Below are 18,508 nucleotides of genomic sequence, written 5' to 3' on the forward strand. Positions count from 1 at the left end.
CCGTTATTTTTGTTTTTGCGCACAAAAAGTATTCTCGTTGCTTCATAATATTAAGGTTGAACCACTGTAGTCACGTCGACGGTTTTAACAATGTCTTTAATACCTTTCTGGACCTCAAAAGGTGCAATGTCATTGCTGCCTATGTGTGGATCAGATACCCTCGGGCTCGGATTTCATCAAAAATACCTTAATTTGTGTTTCGCAGACAAACGAAGGTCTTACGGGTTTGGGATGACATGAGGGTGAGTAATTAATTACAGAAATTTCATTTTTGGGTGAACTTACCCTTTAAAACAAGAAAAAATACCTGCCAGTAGAGTAAAAAAAACTTTTTCCCCCTTTGAATTAAGTTTTCCTATCCTTTTTTTTTTTTTTTTTTTTTGAAAAAACTTTATATGTCATTTTACATCTCAAGTAGATATACTATTGATTTAAGAATGTTCTGGAAAACAATGAAAAAATACTGAGGAAGAAAATTACTTTTTGAAGTGCATAAGTGTCTATGTGGCAGCATTTTTTTTTTTTTTTTTTTTTTATTTACTTCCTTTTGATTCATTTGCATGTTTTCAAAGAATCTGTTAATTTACAACAACAGTTTATTTGCAGCTAAATATGCTAAATATCATCTGATATTTATATATTACCTTGTTAAAAAGCCTCAGTATAGTTAGTATAGCTATTTCTAACATTACCTTTGTAATGTTAGAAAGCTAGATACGTTTTCAAATTGCTAGCTTGACTCATCTAGTGCTATAAACTTTAATTCAAAGCTGACGTACCCATTATTGCTTAGCAAGCTGTAATTTCAAGCTGACGTGCTCCATTTGGGAACTCCTCACGCCCAGAGAATAGCATCACAGCTTTTCCCACATCCCTCAGAACCAGACGTGTGCGTGTGCTCATCATCACGTCCTGTCTGTGGTGCACGTGCGGGGTGGCATGCTTTTACGGGGTGGCTTGCTTCTGCTCAGTGACTCAGAAGCTTTGTGTTTTTTGGCAGGGAGCTTCTGAAAGATCACCCCTTCTTCTATGTGCCTGAGGTAATCGACGAACTCAGCGGCCAGCACGTCCTCACCACCGAACTGGTGCCTGGGTTTCCTTTGGATCAGGCTGAAGGACTGTCACAAGAGTTGAAAAATGAGGTATTTGCTGGTGCTGTTAAACCAGTAACCCTGTAAAGACTGACATATGAAATAATAGCCAGAAAATCACATTTAAAAAAAAAAAAAAAAAAAAAAAGTTCTTTTGAACCTTTAGACAAAATCTATATTAGGGCTGTCGATTTAAGGCGTTAATTAGATTAATTAGTTACAGTGGAAAAATAGCGCGTTAAAATGATTAATTATAATTAACGCGCCCGCCCCTGACCTACGTAAGTCATCTGACGTTTACAGTTGACTGATAACGAATATGAAGCAGGTAAACCTAAAATTCAAGATATTTGGTCAAAAATGCCCCTGTGAGTTGTGGTCTCATATTTATGTCATATATAGTTAAGCAATATCACACCAGTAACGAGCGCAATATCAAACGAGTGCTGTTTTTTGTCCCGAATAGCACGAGTGCAAATGTGATATTCAATAAATCAGAAGTTAAAATTGTGTTATATTTTAGACATAATATTGTCTGCTTTTGCTCAATTTTGTCAATGAAAATATTACCTAATAAAGCCAGAGAAGAACGGTTGTGCCGTGCGTCTCCGAGCAAAACACAGCGGTTTCGCGTTTTGAGCGAATCAATCGGGAGAATCAGTGATTCATTGGCCCATTGATAAAGAGCGTCATTTACTTGATTCCTGAATGAATCAGCCGTTTGAACGAATCGAATGAATGAATGACTTAATGACTCACTCATTAAGACATTTACCGCCACCTACTGGCAGTTTTAGATTATTTTTAAGAGTATCACTTCATATAAAAATCATATTTCCATATAAATAATATATAATAATATTTATATCCATATAATATTATTTAAATGGTTAGTTTTATGATCAAATCTCTGCAGTTTTTATTGTGCGGGCAAAACATATAATTCAGTTCAACAATTATGATTGAGAGATGTACAAATGAACCTTCCTCAAAAGCCTGATGTGTCATATGTTACTTTTTTTTTTTTTAAATGATTTTTCTAAAAATAAAAAAAATGAATGGATAATCAAGTAAACCTAAGTTGCTTCAGTCCAGTAAGTGTTATATTATAAAATAAAAAAATAGTACTAACAATATCAGATTATGAAATGGCTGTTACCCTATTGGACTGGAAAACATATTTTCATTTTAATTTCTAATACTTTCAGTTCTCCTTCTGTGATCTACAGTAACTTGCATATATCATACTGTTCAGTAAGTTATATAAGTGAAGCCACATTGCAATTTGGTGTGGTATCAGGCCACATTATATTCTATGACGTGTGAGTCACATGGTCTCAAAATGTGCCTAGTATGAAAGCCAGTGGCATTATCACCACCTGGTGGTGGAAGTGTTTTGTTGCATTAGTAGGGCAAAGTTGAAACAAGGTCATGTCCATACCAAAAAATTTAAGGAATGAAGTTTGAAATAAATAAAATGTGTTGACCAAACCCTGAATAGAGAAAATGGTGCACTTTAACATAAATGAAGGCAATAAATGTGATTGAAATTTTTAAACAGACCATATAAGTATGATTTAAGCCTGCATCTGTTATGTAGTTTGTAAACAGTGGGAAATTTGTTTTGAGTTAGAACTGATCTATTACTTTATACTAAGTACTGCATATGCTTTAATGCATTAATACTGTAAATTTAAAGCAGTTCAGTGCAGGTGTCATAACACTTTTTATTGATGCTCAGATCTGCGAGAATATCCTGACCCTGTGTCTGAGGGAGCTCTTCGAGTTCAGATACATGCAGACGGATCCCAACTGGTCCAATTTCTTTTATGATCCACAAACCCACAGGGTAAGTAAGAGTGTCATGATCATTCATTGATCTTTCCTAGTTGCAACCAGTCAAAAGTGTAGACACACTTCGTATACTGGAAACTGAAATATAAGAGTTTAGATTTATTAAACATTTGTTTTGTTTACTATGTTATTCCTATACTTTCATTTGTTATTTCATAGGTTTTATGACTGTACTATTTTATATACTATATTCCTATTTTCTACGCAGTTTTAGTATCTTATTAATTTTATTTTTAAGTTACTATTTCCATATTAACTTAAATTTAAAGGTATAGTTCACTCAAAAATGAAATGTCAGTCATCATTTACTCAACCGCATGGTCCAAAAGTTTGTGTGTAATAAATTCTATGTTGAATCAAATAAAAAATTTCTTTCTGAAGCTACTTTTTATAATGTCTTCTTGATTCTTTACACAATAATGACTTAAAGGCCCGGTTTCACAGACAGGGCTTAGCCTAAGCCAGGATATTTAAGTAGCTTTTATAAACGTTCACTAGAAAAAAAACATTCCTGGTGTGCATCTTGAGACAAACAATGGCACTGACTTATTTTAAGATATATCAGTGCAAGTTACTTTCAGTTAAAACAACTCAAACATGCATTTTAGTATAAGACTAGCTTAAGCCTTGTTTGTGAAACTGGGGGCATATGATCTTTTGGGGTTAATTTCTCAACCAAAATTGCTATTAATTAGATTAATTAATCGCCACATCATGTAATTAATTAGATTTAAAAATTTTAATCGCTTGACATCCCTAATTTGAAATGCTATTTTTTTTTAAATAATAAAAAATAATTTGTAAGGATTTACTGCCTCTTTTGATCCATTTAATGCATTCTTATTAATATATATTAATAATTATATTATTAGTGTATTTTATATTAGTGTATTATATATGTATTATATTTATTTTAACTAAGCATTTTGTTCAGTAAATCAAAACTATGTAAGTTGTTTTGACTTCTTTTCTTTTTTTTTTTCTTAATAATTATTTTTGAATAATCAAGCTGTTCTTTAATCCACAGGTTGCTTTGCTGGACTTTGGTGCGACCAGAGGGTTTGATGAGAGTTTCACTGATCTTTATATCGAGGTAAACATACAGTTTAAAAGTGAAAGTAAACAATTGTATAATGAATATTTCCTTTCTTACACTAGCTGTATCTTGCTCTTTAAAACAGATCATCAAAGCTGCAGCAGATGGTGATCGAGAAGGAGTGCTGAAGCAATCCATAGAAATGAAGTTCTTGACTGGTTATGAGACTAAGGTAGGAAAATACAACCCTGATATTTTTTGTTTGGGGCTTCACATACGACAGTCGTGTCAACACAACCCCTTCTCCTCATCCAGGTCATGGTGAACGCCCACGTGGATGCGGTGATGATCCTGGGCGAGGCTTTTGCCTCTGTGGAGCCCTTTGACTTCGGGGCGCAGAGCACCACGGAGCGCATCCACAACCTCATCCCCGTCATGCTGAAACAGCGGCTCATCCCTCCACCAGAAGAAACCTATTCCCTGCACCGCAAAATGGGCGGCTCCTTCCTCATCTGCTCCCGCCTGAATGCGAAGCTCTGCTGCAAGAACATGTTCGACAAGACCTACAACAACTACTGGAGTAATAAAAAGAAAGGACCAAGCCAGTGACAGGGCAAACAAAAGAAACTTTGACAAGCACAAAATGCTCTGGCCAATCACTCGAATGTAAACAAATGGCACTTTTGTCTCGACTGACCCAACCATACCATCATACATGTTTGTTTTTGGATTTTGTTTTTCCTTCTGAGTGTGTTAATGGGAGATAATATCCATGATTAATCATGGTCATGTGGTACAAAGATTGCTATTCAGATGGATGTATCTATGTGCCTACGGAAATTCCTATAACCTGGAAAAGTTCGTTAATCATCAGGCATGGCTGTAGAACATTTCATAACCAAGCCAACAGTTTTTTCCGGGTTGCTGGACTAAGTTTGTGAGGACCGTCTCCCTAAATCAGTATATTAACTCCAATGCATATATTGTTTGAGAAAGCATTACAATGTTTTGCTTTTTTTGGTTTGTGATGTGAATGATGCGCACAATATAGGCCAAAGTATGATAAAGGGAAGTTCCTGAAAGAAAAGGATCAGAAATAAGTGCAGGTTTTGATGCGCCTGCTTACAGTCACATATTTGTTATCTATGTAGTTTGGCTACAAGCTTGCTTGTTTTAGCCTGTAAAAACATGCAACTTCTCATAATGCATTTTAAAAAGCCAGGATATTAATCATGATGGTATGAGGTATCACTTCTTTGATGTGTGAGATGTACATGAATTTAAATGTGCCTACAAGAAGGTGAGAACTAGAAGAAAGCGTTATGGCATGATATCAGAGCATTGGTGGAAAAGGCTTTTTTTCTAATCTTCCTGCTATTGGCGTTCTTACTAAAAAATTGTCATGAAATTGTCTGAATATATTAAATTTTTTGAATCAACAAACCAGTCATAAATGTTTATTAGCAGACTTCTTGTTTTTGTCCATTCATATGACCATATAACAGACATGTATTGAATCAAAATTTGTAACGATTAGCAGCTTAAGTGTTGCGAGGCGTGATCGTTTACTTGTACCGGTATAAGACAGACTGAAGTTTGGTAATTGCATGTTCATTTGCTGCACACCTCAGAAGACCCTGTTGTGAGTCATGGAAGAGCACGTTAACATGTTCCACAATATTCGCTTGACAAGATGTTATATTATAGCTGGGACACACATAGTTAGGGCTGAAGGTATGGTACATCGTCACCAGGACTGCTGGTTTATCGCCTGTGAAGATAAAATGAGAATGATTTAACATTAGAATTGTATTTTAAATTGAGCAAGATGATGCAAGAAGACTTAACAAAATGTCTATGAAGGACTGACACTATGATATTAGCGTTTATAGACTAGTTCTCTAACCATTAAAATGCAGTGCTTTCAAGGTAAACTGTACTGTACATTATACATCCAACAAACCAAAGTCAGAATTGAAATTATTAGTTTATAACTTTCAATTGTGAGATATAAACTTGCAATTGTGGGGAAAAAAAAGTCAGAATTGTGACATAAAATGTTGCAATTACATTTTTTTTTTTTTTTACTTTTTTTATTCTGTGGTGGAAACAAGCTTTAATACAGATGTGATGTGAAAACTAGTTAAACATTGTAATGAATAATTACCTGGAATTTTCCTCAGTGCTTCTTCAATGTCAGTTCCAGATCGTGATACTACGGGACAGAAGACCAGTATCAACTGACAATCCCACAATTCACTCTCTGTAACTCCCTTGAGCTGTTTTAGAATTTGCACGTCAACTCCCAAGGTTCGGCCACACGGAAATGAATGCACTCTGACTGAAGGCTCTGCAAAAGAGAAAGAAATACATTAGGAGGGTGGTATAAAAAGTGCGCTCCAGAAGTTTTTTAAATTTTTAATTTGACCTGGATTTTTATATATATATATATAATTTTGATTAATATAAAATTAGTAAGTATGATGTAAATTCAAAGTGCAGAATCTTAAAGAGGACATATTATGCCTCTTTTCACAAGATGTAATATAAGTCTCTGGTGTCCCTGGAATGTGTCTGAAGTTTCAGCTCAAAATACCCCACAGAACATTTCTTATAGATTGTCAAATTTGCTTCTATTTGAGTGTGAGGCAAAAAAACAAAAAAAACCCACCATTTTTGTGTCCCTTTAAATGCAAATGAACTGCTGCTCCCAGCCACTTTCCAAAAGAGGGCGGAGCTTTAACAGCTCATGCTTCGGTTGCTCAACAACAAAGCTGGAGAATCTCACGCAGCCAAAATGACGATTGTTCAGCCTTAGATTGTTAACTTTTAGAATGCAACTGGACATTTCTGAACGGTTAGTGGATAAATTTATGTAGTTGCTGTAGTTGATCCAACTCATCGACTAGCATGTGGCATCGTTAACCTTTTTGTACAAATCTAGCGTTGAATCGACCCTCGTGTGTGAAGCAGTCCAGCATAAAATGACGGCATGGCAACAACACTCTACTACAACAACTCTTCCAAGAGACTGAATTTTTACCGTTACTCACCAAAAGGAGTCCTTATGGTTGAAGATTTCAAATCTGTTTGGGATGGGCATGGAAGTTTCCCCCTGTTTGAAGTTCCTTCTGTATCCCAGTGCTCTTTTCTAGCTGATGCCTCAGTGAGACTGTTCAAGACCTCAATGTATGGTTTCAAAGATGCCAGTGTTGCTTTTAGCTGCTCCTCCATTTCTCTAAAAGCTCGAAGAGACTCCTTCAAAACATCCTGAACAGCAGCATCATCTGGGACAAAGTTGTAAGACCACTATGAAACAACTCTTTTACAAAGAAAAGTCCAATGGTTCTCTGCTACAACTTAAAAAAAAATTGTGTTACTTACTGCTGTTGTTTTTGTGCATTAAATGCTTCAGCGCTCCAGCAAATGTTTCTGGGCCAGATCGGAGTGAATCCTTGGAGGAATAAAAAAAAAAAAAAATCAATAATTACAGATGAATACTATTATATGAACAAATACAGTGATCTTGCTGAACTATTTGACATAAGACCACTGATTTAGCATGGCTAAAATACACCGATCAGGCATAACATTATGACCACTGACAAGTGAAATTAATAACATTTATCTCTTCATCACGGCACCTGTTAGCGGGTGGGACATAATAGGCAACAAGTGAACATTTTGTCCTCAAAGTTGGTCTGTTATGCTGCATTCACACTACCACGTAATTACCGTAATATTGAGATGACAACACGTGATGTTATATTCAGAGCTGTTCACGTCCTCGGACTGGGAATTATGCGTTTCTGTGGCACCACTATCAACGCCCAAATGAATCTACAGCTGTCAGGTGGTATAGCAGCCATGTGGGAGCTTTCAGAAAACTCCCAGCATACAAACTGTAATTACGAACTCTATGAGGATGTGAAAGCTTTTTACGAGCCAGAATCTCGTAGTTACTGTAATTATGATATGGCGTGAACGCACCTTTAGAAGCAGGAAAAATGGGCAAGCGTAAGGATTTGAGTGAGTTTGACAAGGGCCAAATTGTGATGGCTAGACGACTGGGTCAGGGCATCTCCAAAACTGCAGCTCTTGTGGAGTGTTCCCGGTCTGCAGTGGTCAGTATCTATCAAAAGTGTTCCAAGGAAAGAACAGTGGAGAACCGGTGACAGGGTCATGGGCGGCCAAGGCTCATTGATGCTCGTGGGGAGCGAAGGCTGGCCCATGTGGTCCGATCCATCAGATGAGCTACTAGAGCTCAAATTGCTCAAGAAGTTAATGCTGGTTCTGACAGAAAGGTGTCAGAATACACAGTGCATCGCAGTTTGATGCGTATGGGGCTGCATAGCCGCAGACCAGTCAGGGTGCCCATGCTGACCCCTGTCCACCGCCGAAAGCACCAACAGTGGGCATGTGAGCATCAGAACTGGACCACGGAGCAATGGAAGAAGGTGGCCTGGTCTGATGAATCACGTTTTATTTTACATCACGTGGATGGCCGGGTGCGTCGCTTACCTGGGGAACACATGGCACCAGGATGCACTTGCACAGGATGCAAGGTAAGAAGGCAAGCCAGCGGAGGTAGTGTGATGATTTGGGCAATGTTCTGCTGTGAAATAGAATGGTTTGAGGAGCACAACAATGAGTTTGAGGTGGTGACTTGGCCTCCAAATTCCCCAGATCTCAATCCAATCGAGAATCTGTGGGATGTGCTGAACAAACATGGAGGCCCCACCTCACAACTCACAGGACTTAAAGGATCTGCTGCTAACATCTTGGTGCCAGATACCACAGCACACCTTCAGGGGTCTAGTGGAGTCCATGCCTCGACGGGTCAGGGCTGTTTTGGCAGCAAAAGTAGGACCGACAAAATATTAGGAAGGTGGTCATGTTATGCCTGATCGGTATATATGGAGTATATATATATTAGATCTATATTTTATTATCTTTGTGCAGTTTACAGTTTCAACGCTATTTATGCTATGCAGGTTGTCAAACATGTTCCTAATTAATATAATGAACCGCACCTGTGGTTACTCTGCAAAGATGCCTGTGTGAACTTCAGTTTAGAGCAAGTGGCCTCAAACATCCATCCATAATAAACTTTGGTAGTGGTTGGTTAAAAGTCATTGTGAAAAAGATTGTTCTGAGAAAAGGTCTAGCATAATTTGTTTGCATATGTCTCTAAGTTTGATATAGTTCCTACACTTAGGACTGTCCAAATATATTTGGGGGCCACTGAAGCTCAATACCAGCTTCTTTATCGAAGACATTACCTTCACTGTGTCTGTGATAAGCGACATAATCGTCCTTCGGAGCTGAAAGTTGCTGATACCTGGAAAAAGCTCATTCAGATCCTCTCTTGTCAAAGTAAGGACTTGAGCATCATCAATGCCTGCTTCTAGAAACAGGTGGAGATAATGTAGCATGTCACACTGCAGGAACTTCGGTTTAATACATTTATTTTTATATTTTTCTTGGGAGAGTGATAAAATAAATGTCATTTATTAGAAACATTATCAGGTGAGACACATACCATCTAGGACAGAAGACCCAGATATTGCCTTAATTTGTTCTCGGAGATCTCTGCCCTTCTTAATATGGAAATAAAGATTAGCCTATAGTTAAACCCTGACCCAAGCACCCTATTATATACACATCATTGATATCACCTTTAAAGCAACAATAGTGTATTTTGGATTAGAAAGATTTTAATTGTTTGTTTGTTGTAGCCTACCTTTTCTTTGGTGAACCCAAAGAATGTGTTTGGATTAATCCACGTTAATCCAGCGGGAAGCCAAGAAGACCCTGCGCTGCTCATTTCTGCTGTATTGAAACCGAAAGTTGATGTTGATAAAACTAACTTGCATAAATTCTGTATACAGACTGACACCGATTCAGTCAAGCCGTATCAGCCGCAGCAAAGTGTTACAACACAGGCGTGTCAAAATCTGATCTGGGACCTGTAGTCTCTAGCGATAGGTTGTTTTGGCGTGAGACCCGCCTCTTTTGGTGTGTGTTTTGGGAAGGGCGCGTTCTCATTGGCTGGTGAGAATAGGGGGCGTGTCGTGCATGAAGCTATCTCGCCGCGAGGACGGTAATGCTATAGCTACTCTTGGTTGTTTTCTGAACATTGAGTGTAGGATATGTCCTTTTCAATGTAAAGTTTATTGTATATCGATGTCATATGAATTGTTTGACGGTCGGATGCATCAGTAGAGGGTTTATCTGACGCAGTGCCGTCATGCGTCCTTTTTTGGCTGGAAATATTTATGGGCAGTGATGGTGGCATTGGTCTTGAAGACTACAGTTATGCTCTGCAATAAAGGTGCATAGGGAGCATGCAGCAACTGTGTTCAAATGCAGGCTTAGTTCATGCATTCAAATGTGTTTTATTTTCAGATACTCAGTACAACCAGTATATGCTTGCCTTTTTGGGGGACATTGGATTACTGAAATAATGAAATTCCACACAGGAGCTTACCTATGTGTGACTTACTTATTTGTTTATGATAATGATAAAATAATCATGTAATCTAGATAGTAGTAGATCCCTATCCATGCCTCTGTATCTGTCACTGGTTTGTGTGTAATAGGATGGATCAGACCCAAGGTGACATGTCTGCCATATGTGTACCCAGCAAGAGGAAAATGCCAAGACCAAAACTAAACCCCCAAACACCAGGTAATTCTCCATTAATTTATTAAATACTAAACTTTGTAAACCCTATATGGCTTATTCTGAAGTGATTGCATTCCCAGATCATAATTATGTGAATTATTGCGAAGTCTGTTCTAATTAGATACATTTACATTTATGCTTTTGGTAGACACTTTTATCCAAAGTGACTTACATTGCATTCAAAGTACACCTTTTAATCAGTTCTTGCTTTTCCTGGGAATTTTTCTATAATTTAATTAGTTATTTCTCATGTAATTGCAATAAAGGTAGGGTAGGCAATCTTTTTCATAAACATTTTTTGTTATACTTGTTAAAACTCTCTTCACATCCTGATAGCAATCAATAATAAAAGTGGTCTAAATATTAAAAAATGTTCACGTATCATCTGTGGAAGTCTCTGGACAAAAAATTTTTGGCCCATCACTGCATTTGGACCGAGTGCTACCCACTGAGCCACCGTGTCACCCCTGAAATGGCCTACCCTACCTGTATAGACTATATAGAACAATTCTATATAAAACAATTGTGGATTTAACATCAAAATTTAACATCTGATGTTTAAATGTATGTTTTTGTCAGTTCAAGAATAATTTATGCAATTTTATATTATGCATTTAAAAGAATTAAATGAGCGTTTCATGTGAATCCATGTATTGTTCAACAGGTCAAGGTTGATATGAGATTTAGAAAGTAATTAGTATTATGTAATGCAATACTTTTTAGAGAGAGTAAATAGTACAGTAATCTAATTACACTGTTGAAGATGAAATCAGTAGCTAGTAATTATTACTTTTTTAGAGTAACTTACCTGACACTGAATCAATTCAACACAATTGGTTGTGCTTTCAACAGATGTCATAAAGGATTTGGGAAAAGAGGCTGAAGGTAGTGGAATGAAACCATCCAAAGTAAGACCAAGCATCCTCACCTTGAGTTATGCATCAATATGCCAATGTATATATAGTATTTGTTAGGTTACCCTATTGGAATTGCTCCATTTATTATTGTATTTATATAGGTGTAATTGGGGCAGTAAACTAAATTTTCTGATGTATTAAATTCTGCTGTGTTGTCTCCCCTTAAAGGAACACTCCACTTTTTTTGAAAATAGGCTCATTTTCCAACTCCCCTAGAGTTAAACAGTTGAGTTTTACCGTTTTCGAATCCATTCAGCTGATCTCCGGGTCTGGCGGTACCACTTTTAGCATAGCTTAGCATAGTTCATTGAATCTGATTAGACCGTTAGCATCTCGCACAAAAATGACCAGAGAGTTTCAATATTTTTCCTATTTAAAACTTGACTCTTCTGTAGTTACATCGTGTACTAAGACCGACGGAAAATGAAAAGTTGCGATTTTCTAGGCCGATATGGCTAGGAAATATACTCTCATTCCGGCGTAATAACCATTATGCCGGTCATTTTTGAGCGAGATGCTAACGTTCTAATCAGATTCAATGAACTATGCTAAGCTATGCTAAAAGTGGTACCGCCAGACCTGGAGATTGGCTGAATGGATTCGAAAACGGTAAAACTCAACTGTTTAACTCCAGGGGAGTTGGAAAATTAGCCTATTTTCAAAAAAAGTGGAGTGTTCCTTTAACGTCACATCTTTGTGCCAGGTGTGGCATATGCATAATTATTACGTCAGAAAATTAATAATACAGCATAATCAAAATATCAGTAATTTGTAATGTTAAGAGAATCATAGCTGCAAATAAATGAGTGGATAACTATAGAAAGTTGTCAGGACAAATGCATGGATGCGAAACAGAAACAACAGCCCCAAAACTGGACTGCGGGTCTGGTAAACTAGCTTAGCAGCAGCTCCGACTAGCAACCGCACATCGTTTAAATAAGGCGCTATGACAAGGTTCACGCACACCCTAGTCAGATCTACAAAAAAGAGGGAGAAAAAAAAAACAGAATCACAAACAACTGATTCATAACGTTAGGGAATTAATAAAATAAAACATGAGACCATAATAACTAATTTTATTATTGCATTTCAGAATGAGGAAACAAGCTCTCAGAAAATAAAGAGAACTTACTCCAGAAAAAAGTGAGTTTCTTCTGTTCATTTGTGTGTTCATGCATGAAATTTAGTAGTAAATTTCCTACATTGCAGTAGTAAATTTCATGTATAATACATGGATATGGATTAATAATGGTGTCAAAACTTCATGCCCTAAGGTATCATGATCTCCAGCCTGTGATTATGAGACCTACAGAGGATTCAGGCCATGAGTCATCTTGCAGTTCAGTTATTACATCCAGTCTGATCAACAGTTTGGAAAGCCAACCTGTGCACACTGACCACACCAGCAGAATGATGGGGGAAACTGATGGATCCAGTTCAGATACTTTAATAGATACAGGTTTGTACAGACTCTCGCATATTTAAGTAGAACAAACAGATATATGAAGGTCTAGATAATGTCCGAAAGTTGTACAAGTAGTATTTATACCACAGATTTTAAATCGAAGAAGCAGAAGATGGAAGAAGCTCACCAGCCCTCTTTAAAAAAGTACATTGAGGAAGTAAAGCAAACAGGTATGACATTCTTCTCTATTTTTCCTCAATAATCCGCATGATAAACTGTGTAAAATGCAGACTGTATCTTTTTTCTTTAACAGTACCTGTTATAGTTCCTGTTGCTCAGTTCACTCACAAGAATCAGATAACTGACAACACGCAGGAGCTGAAATCATCTCAGTGCACAAAAAAAGAGTCACCTGTTTATCCACCAGGTAAATGAGGCAGTTGTTCAGGCTAAATGAAAATGGCACAAACCTGTTTCTTTAAACACCTTTGTTTACAGGAAGTCAGGAGGAGAAATGGCAGCTACAGATTTTGGCAAAGGGTAGAGTGACCTGCCCAAAATGCAAAAGTGTTGGAAGAAAGACAGTGGATGGGTTAAAAAAACACCTGGAAACCTGCAAACTGGTATGTGTGTATATTGTAACAATGTTTATAAAAATATCATTACTGAAATAATTTTTTAGCACTTGTTTGAGCTCTGAACATGATTTTTTAGAATCCTTTTACATGTCCACACTGTGGGAAACAACTGAAAACTTCAACTGGAATGAAGTACCACCTCATGGCTGACCACAACAACTTGGTTAGTTAGTTTTGTTTTGTTTTGTTTTGTTTTTTTCAATATATCGCAACATTGACAATGAAGAGGTGATGTTGTTGACTCAAAGATTATTTTCTTGTTGGTTTTTCAGCCTATTCCAGATACTGGGAATGACCTAGTTGACCAAGCAGTGAAGGAGAAACTACGGAAAGTACTAAAGAGGATGGGAAAATTAAAATGTTCAAAAGAGGTGTGGTCATATTTTACAATTAAAATTACTTTACAAAAAATGATTAATTATTTAGTTTATGTTATAAAATAAATTGTTACTGATACAGTGCTGCATGAAACTTTTGTGGAGATTTAATTGTGCGATAGCATTAGTAAAATCAATTTTTATTTGTATAGTATATATACAGCGTAAAATAATACCTGGACAGCGACCTTGAGCTTGGGAAAGGCACTTTATAAATAAATAAATATTATTATTATTATTATTATTACAGTTTAAAGTACGTCACAGGTCAGCATATAAAAAATGGAAAGGTATTAGTAATAAACAAGAAATGAAAATAAAGTACACTACTGTTCAAAAGTGGAGTCAGTAAGATTTTTTAAAAATAAAAAATTAATACTTTTATTCAACAAGAACGCATTAAATTAATCAAAAGTGACAGTAAAGACATTTATAATGTTACAAAGCATGTCTATTTCAAATAAATGCTGTTCTTTTGATTCTATTTCTTTTGATTCATTCTATTCATCTAATAATCCTGAAAAAATGGTTTCCACAAAAATATTAAGCAGCAAAACTGTTTTCAACATTGATAATAATAAGAAATGTTTCTTGAGCACCAAATCAGCATATTAGAGTGATTTCTAAAGGATCATGTGACCAGTGTTGCCAAGTCCGCGGTTTTCCCGCTACTTTAACACTGTTGCCGCGGGTTGTTTTATATGTCCGTGGGTTGAAGCAACCCCAAATAACATGATATTTAGCCCCTGGAATGCGACTTTTACCAAGGGAACCCTGCCAAAAACGATTTTACCCCCCTGAAACACGATTGGGCTAGTTGTGGGCTGGTTTTGAGTAGAAATTGGGCGGGTTTTGTTGTGAAAACCTGGCAACCCTGCATGTGACACTGAAGACTGGAGTAATGATGCTGAAAATTCAGCTTTGCCATCACAGGAATAAATTACTTTTTAAAATATATTAAAATAGAGCTATTTTAATTTGTAATAACATTCACAATATTACTCTTTTTACTGTATTTTTGATTAAATAAATGCAGCCTTGCTAAGCACAAGAGAATTCTTACAAAAACATTCAAAATCTTGTCGACTCCAAACTTTTGAACAGTAGTGTAAAAATGAAAAATATAAAAAAAGGAAGATAATATGAGAAAAAAATAAATAGTAATAATCAAATTTTAAATAATGACTATATAGCATTGTGGATGTTTAGATTTATTGCTGTTGTACCTTTCTTACCCTTAAATACCTTAAAAGAAACTGAATGTTTTTTTTGTTTTTTTTTTAGGGTTGCACAGGAAGTTTTACTAGTATAATGGGTTACGTGTACCATATGAAGAAATGTGGCAAAGAGGCGTCAGAACTAGAGAAACTCTTAATGAACTGTAAACACTGTGGAAAAGCGTATCGTTCTAGAGCGGGTCTGGAGTACCACCTCAAGAACGAACACAGTCCGGTGAGTCCTCCTAACTATTATTCAGTTCCATGTATAAATAAACTGTTCTGACATGATTGATTCTCATTCAGGCTGTTGAAGTTCCTGCAAATAAACTGACACAATTATCCGTTGCAGATGGCACAAGAAATTGAAGCAGAGGAGGTAAAGACACAGAAAGAGCCCATCCCAGAGCGTACACCGAGCGGACGGGCCAAACGCTTGTCGGCGCAGGTGGCCGTGTTCCACCTGAGGGAGATTGCCAGTGAGGAGCTGCTGAAGGAATGGCCCAAAAGGAAAGTCCAGCGTGACCTGGTACCAGACGACAGGAAGGTGCTGCTAAACCTATATATGTCAAACATGTTGTAATTGCAGGGCTGTGAAGAAGTCAGAACCTGTGTGAAGCTCTTTTTGGTAAGGCTGCATCACCTTTCGCATACTAAAAGGTTTTAGTTTCTCTGTCACAGAATGAATAACAATTGTGAATGAAGAATTGACATTTCATTCATTTTTAAAGGCATTTATGGTATTTTTGTGTTCATGTAGCTGAAGTATTCTCGTCCAGGGTTGCCGGCCTTCAGCCAGGAGACTCTGCGGAAGTGGAAGAATGAAGTCAAACTGCATAAAAAAGTGCAGTGTCCCAACAAGGTGTGAACATCATGTATAAACTGTTATTTCACCATTATGTTTAAACTTAAAGGTGCACTTATTAAAGTTTTGCATTTGCGGCATGAATGTAGGATTATGTAAAAGGAAAGATTTTCAGTGAATGAATGGTTTGCTGAACCAAATGTGAAATGATCATCTGTGTTTTCATCATATTAGGGATGTGATTGCTTCTATACCAGCGTATCTGGTCTAAAGGCTCATCTCGGGTTATGTACCTTGGTAAGGAATGACTTGCTATTCTTTTTAATACATTATACATAATGCTTACATCACAGGATATTTGGTATATTAGATGGAATATATTCTTATATACTGCCGCAATACTATACACCGCTGTTCAAAAATTTGGTGTCAATAATTTTTTGTTGTTGTTTTTAAGGCTCACCAAGCCTGTTTTTATTTGATCACAAATACAGTAAAAACAGTAATATTGTGAAATATTATTACAAATTGAAATAACTTTTTTTTTTAATATGTTTTAAAATGCAATTTATTCCTGTGATGGCAAAGCTGAATTTTCAGCATCATTACTCCAGTCTTCAGTGTCACATGATCCTTCAGAAATCATTCTAATATGCTGATTTAGTTAGATAGATAGATAGATAGATAGCTAGATAAAATATTAGTATCATTATCATTACATGGATACTTATATAATTATAGGTATTCATTATACTTTTTTTTTAACTGAAACTATATAACGATTGCCTTTTTATTTATTTCCTGAATCAATAAGTTTCTGTGGTTCTCTTATAATTATTTTTCTTGTTCATAATTGGATTTTTTTCTGGAACAGGATTCATTTATGAAGAGATGGTGAAACTTTTTTTTTTCTCTGCAGGGTGAATTTGAGACTGGGAAGTATAAATGCTTGATATGTAAGAAAGAATTCAACTCTGAAAGCGGAGTCAAGTACCACATCAATTCCATTCATTCTCAGGTAACAAAATTGCTAAAAAATTACACAAAAAACTGAAAATAAAAAAAATAAAAGCCAATTCAAAATATGAAATAAAAACTCTAATAGTAAATAAACAGAATGCTTTGTATTTTATGCTCCTTTATATCATAAAAATGTACATTTTATACCAAATATTTTCACTGTTATTATTTTACACAGGACTGGTTTGTTGTTCGGTCCAAGTCTAAGAGTTCAAAGTTAGATAAACTGCATAAGACTCAGCCAAAGGAAGATTCCTTGAAGCCTCCAGACCTTCCCTCACCAAATCCAGCCCTCAGTTTTCCCCAAGTATCCAGCACCTGGAAGAATAGACAGACGTCAATGGCGCCCATGTCAAGTGGAACAGCACCACCTGGAAAAGTGGAAATAAAGAGGAAGGAGGGGCGAAACAGACGGAAAGAGAAAGAAAGCAGACAGGAGAAAGACTGCTATGAGTTCAGCGGCAGTGACAGTCCGAGCAGTAGCAGCAGTAGCTCCAGCTCCAGCAGCGAGTCAGAGGCAGAGGACGAATGGGCCCTCAGAAGGCCCCTCAAAAAGCCTGTGTCCAGCCAGCAACCTGGAAGTCATTCATAAATCATTCCTGCTCCTTTTCCAAAATGGAATTTTTCTTGTTTACATCTAAAGATTTAAAAAGATAAAACTACTGTTCAAAAGTTTGGGGTTGGTGAGATTTTATTATGAATTTGCTCACCAAGCCTGTATTTATTTCATCAAAAATACATTTTAAAAAATGATATTGTGAAATATAATTACATTTTAAATAACTGTTTTGTATTTTAAAATGTAATTTGATGGCAAATCTGAAATCAGCATCATTACTCCATTTGATTCTTCTGAAGTCATTCTAATAACGCTGATTTGCTGCTTAAGAAATATTTCTTATTATTATCAACTTTGAAAACAGTTGTACTGCTCAATAATTTTGTGGAAAGCATGCTTTTTTTTTTTTTTTTTGGATTCTTTGATGAATGGAAAGCTCAAAAGATCAGCACATTGTAAATGCCTTTACTGTCACTTTTGATCAATTTAAAGGATTAATTCACTTTCAAATAAAAATTTCCTGATAATTTACTCACCCCCATGTCATCCAGGATATCCATGTCCTTCTTTCTTCAGTCGAAAAGAAATTAAGGTTTTTGATAAAAACTTTCCAGGATTTTTCTCCTTATAGTAGACTTCAATTGGCCCCAAATGGTTGAAGGTCAAAATTACAGTTTCATTGCAGCTTCAAAGGGCTTTAAACGATCCCAGACGAGGAATAAGGGTCTAATCTAGAGAAACCATCACTCATTTTATAAAAAAAAAATTAAAAATTATATACGTTTTAACCATAAATGCTCATCTTAAACTAGCTCTCTTCTTCTTCTCTATTAGCAGCGTCTACACTGCTGGAATTCTAAGTGTATTATTGCCCTCCACAGGTCAAAGGCTGAAGCTGCAC

At 36.4% G+C, this 18,508-nt stretch overlaps 3 protein-coding genes across 7 annotated transcripts in view; 2 read left to right on the forward strand and 1 right to left on the reverse strand.

Moving 5' to 3' along the window:
• coq8aa (coenzyme Q8A, genome duplicate a) overlaps positions 1-5,424 on the forward strand; it is a 35,213-nt gene extending 29,789 nt beyond the window's left edge. The window contains exons 11-15 of the mRNA XM_051874129.1: positions 1,001-1,142; positions 2,833-2,940; positions 3,973-4,038; positions 4,127-4,213; positions 4,297-5,424. Coding sequence (XP_051730089.1) covers positions 1,001-1,142; positions 2,833-2,940; positions 3,973-4,038; positions 4,127-4,213; positions 4,297-4,590 — 697 coding nt within the window. The 3' untranslated portion in view covers positions 4,591-5,424. The remainder of the gene's footprint in view (positions 1-1,000; positions 1,143-2,832; positions 2,941-3,972; positions 4,039-4,126; positions 4,214-4,296) is intronic.
• On the reverse strand, positions 5,423-9,876 carry si:ch211-245h14.1 (uncharacterized protein LOC563420 homolog). Of its 4 annotated transcripts, none has more exons than XM_051874133.1 (7): positions 9,725-9,876; positions 9,524-9,581; positions 9,264-9,385; positions 7,366-7,435; positions 7,035-7,268; positions 6,149-6,331; positions 5,423-5,752 (listed from the first exon to the last, which is right to left on the reverse strand). In XM_051874133.1, exons 1-7 carry the CDS (start codon positions 9,806-9,808, stop codon positions 5,547-5,549), a joined length of 957 nt encoding a protein of 318 aa, XP_051730093.1. In that variant the 5' UTR covers positions 9,809-9,876; the 3' UTR covers positions 5,423-5,546. The 4 variants fall into 4 exon arrangements, with proteins under 4 accessions (XP_051730093.1, XP_051730090.1, XP_051730092.1 ...); XM_051874130.1 differs by having other exon boundaries at positions 9,264-9,388; positions 9,725-9,875; XM_051874132.1 differs by having other exon boundaries at positions 9,264-9,388; positions 9,524-9,578; positions 9,725-9,828.
• A 150-nt stretch (positions 9,877-10,026) lies between these two features.
• Positions 10,027-18,137, forward strand: znf512 (zinc finger protein 512). Of its 2 annotated transcripts, none has more exons than XM_051874127.1 (16): positions 10,027-10,084; positions 10,584-10,672; positions 11,522-11,577; positions 12,680-12,729; positions 12,861-13,045; positions 13,141-13,221; positions 13,305-13,418; positions 13,490-13,614; positions 13,706-13,792; positions 13,902-14,000; positions 15,291-15,458; positions 15,576-15,770; positions 15,984-16,085; positions 16,263-16,325; positions 16,948-17,046; positions 17,227-18,137. In XM_051874127.1, exons 2-16 carry the CDS (start codon positions 10,585-10,587, stop codon positions 17,638-17,640), a joined length of 1,926 nt encoding a protein of 641 aa, XP_051730087.1. In that variant the 5' UTR covers positions 10,027-10,084; position 10,584; the 3' UTR covers positions 17,641-18,137. The 2 variants fall into 2 exon arrangements, with proteins under 2 accessions (XP_051730087.1, XP_051730088.1); XM_051874128.1 differs by having other exon boundaries at positions 10,083-10,315.
• The last annotated feature ends 371 nt before the right edge of the window (positions 18,138-18,508 follow it).

The sequence above is a fragment of the Ctenopharyngodon idella genome, chromosome 20, assembly GCF_019924925.1.
Source record: "Ctenopharyngodon idella isolate HZGC_01 chromosome 20, HZGC01, whole genome shotgun sequence".
NCBI classification, from domain to species: domain Eukaryota; kingdom Metazoa; phylum Chordata; class Actinopteri; order Cypriniformes; family Xenocyprididae; genus Ctenopharyngodon; species Ctenopharyngodon idella.

What these genes read in the sequence shown, in the direction of transcription:
- si:ch211-245h14.1 (XM_051874130.1), bottom strand. Translation starts at nt 9,808, where the DNA reads ATGAGCAGCGCAGGGTCTTCTTGGCTTCCCGCTGGATTAACGTGGATT. An exon ending in TTGGGTTCACCAAAGAAAAG is followed by an intron (nt 9,582 to 9,724) that starts GTAGGCTACAAC and finishes TTCCATATTAAG; the next exon opens with AAGGGCAGAGATCTCCGAGA. An exon ending in TTATCACAGACACAGTGAAG is followed by an intron (nt 7,436 to 9,263) that starts GTAATGTCTTCG and finishes TATTCCTCCAAG; the next exon opens with GATTCACTCCGATCTGGCCC.
- znf512 (XM_051874127.1), top strand. Translation starts at nt 10,585, where the DNA reads ATGGATCAGACCCAAGGTGACATGTCTGCCATATGTGTACCCAGCAAG. An exon ending in ACCTGGAAACCTGCAAACTG is followed by an intron (nt 13,615 to 13,705) that starts GTATGTGTGTAT and finishes ATGATTTTTTAG; the next exon opens with AATCCTTTTACATGTCCACA. An exon ending in AATTAAAATGTTCAAAAGAG is followed by an intron (nt 14,001 to 15,290) that starts GTGTGGTCATAT and finishes TTTTTTTTTTAG; the next exon opens with GGTTGCACAGGAAGTTTTAC.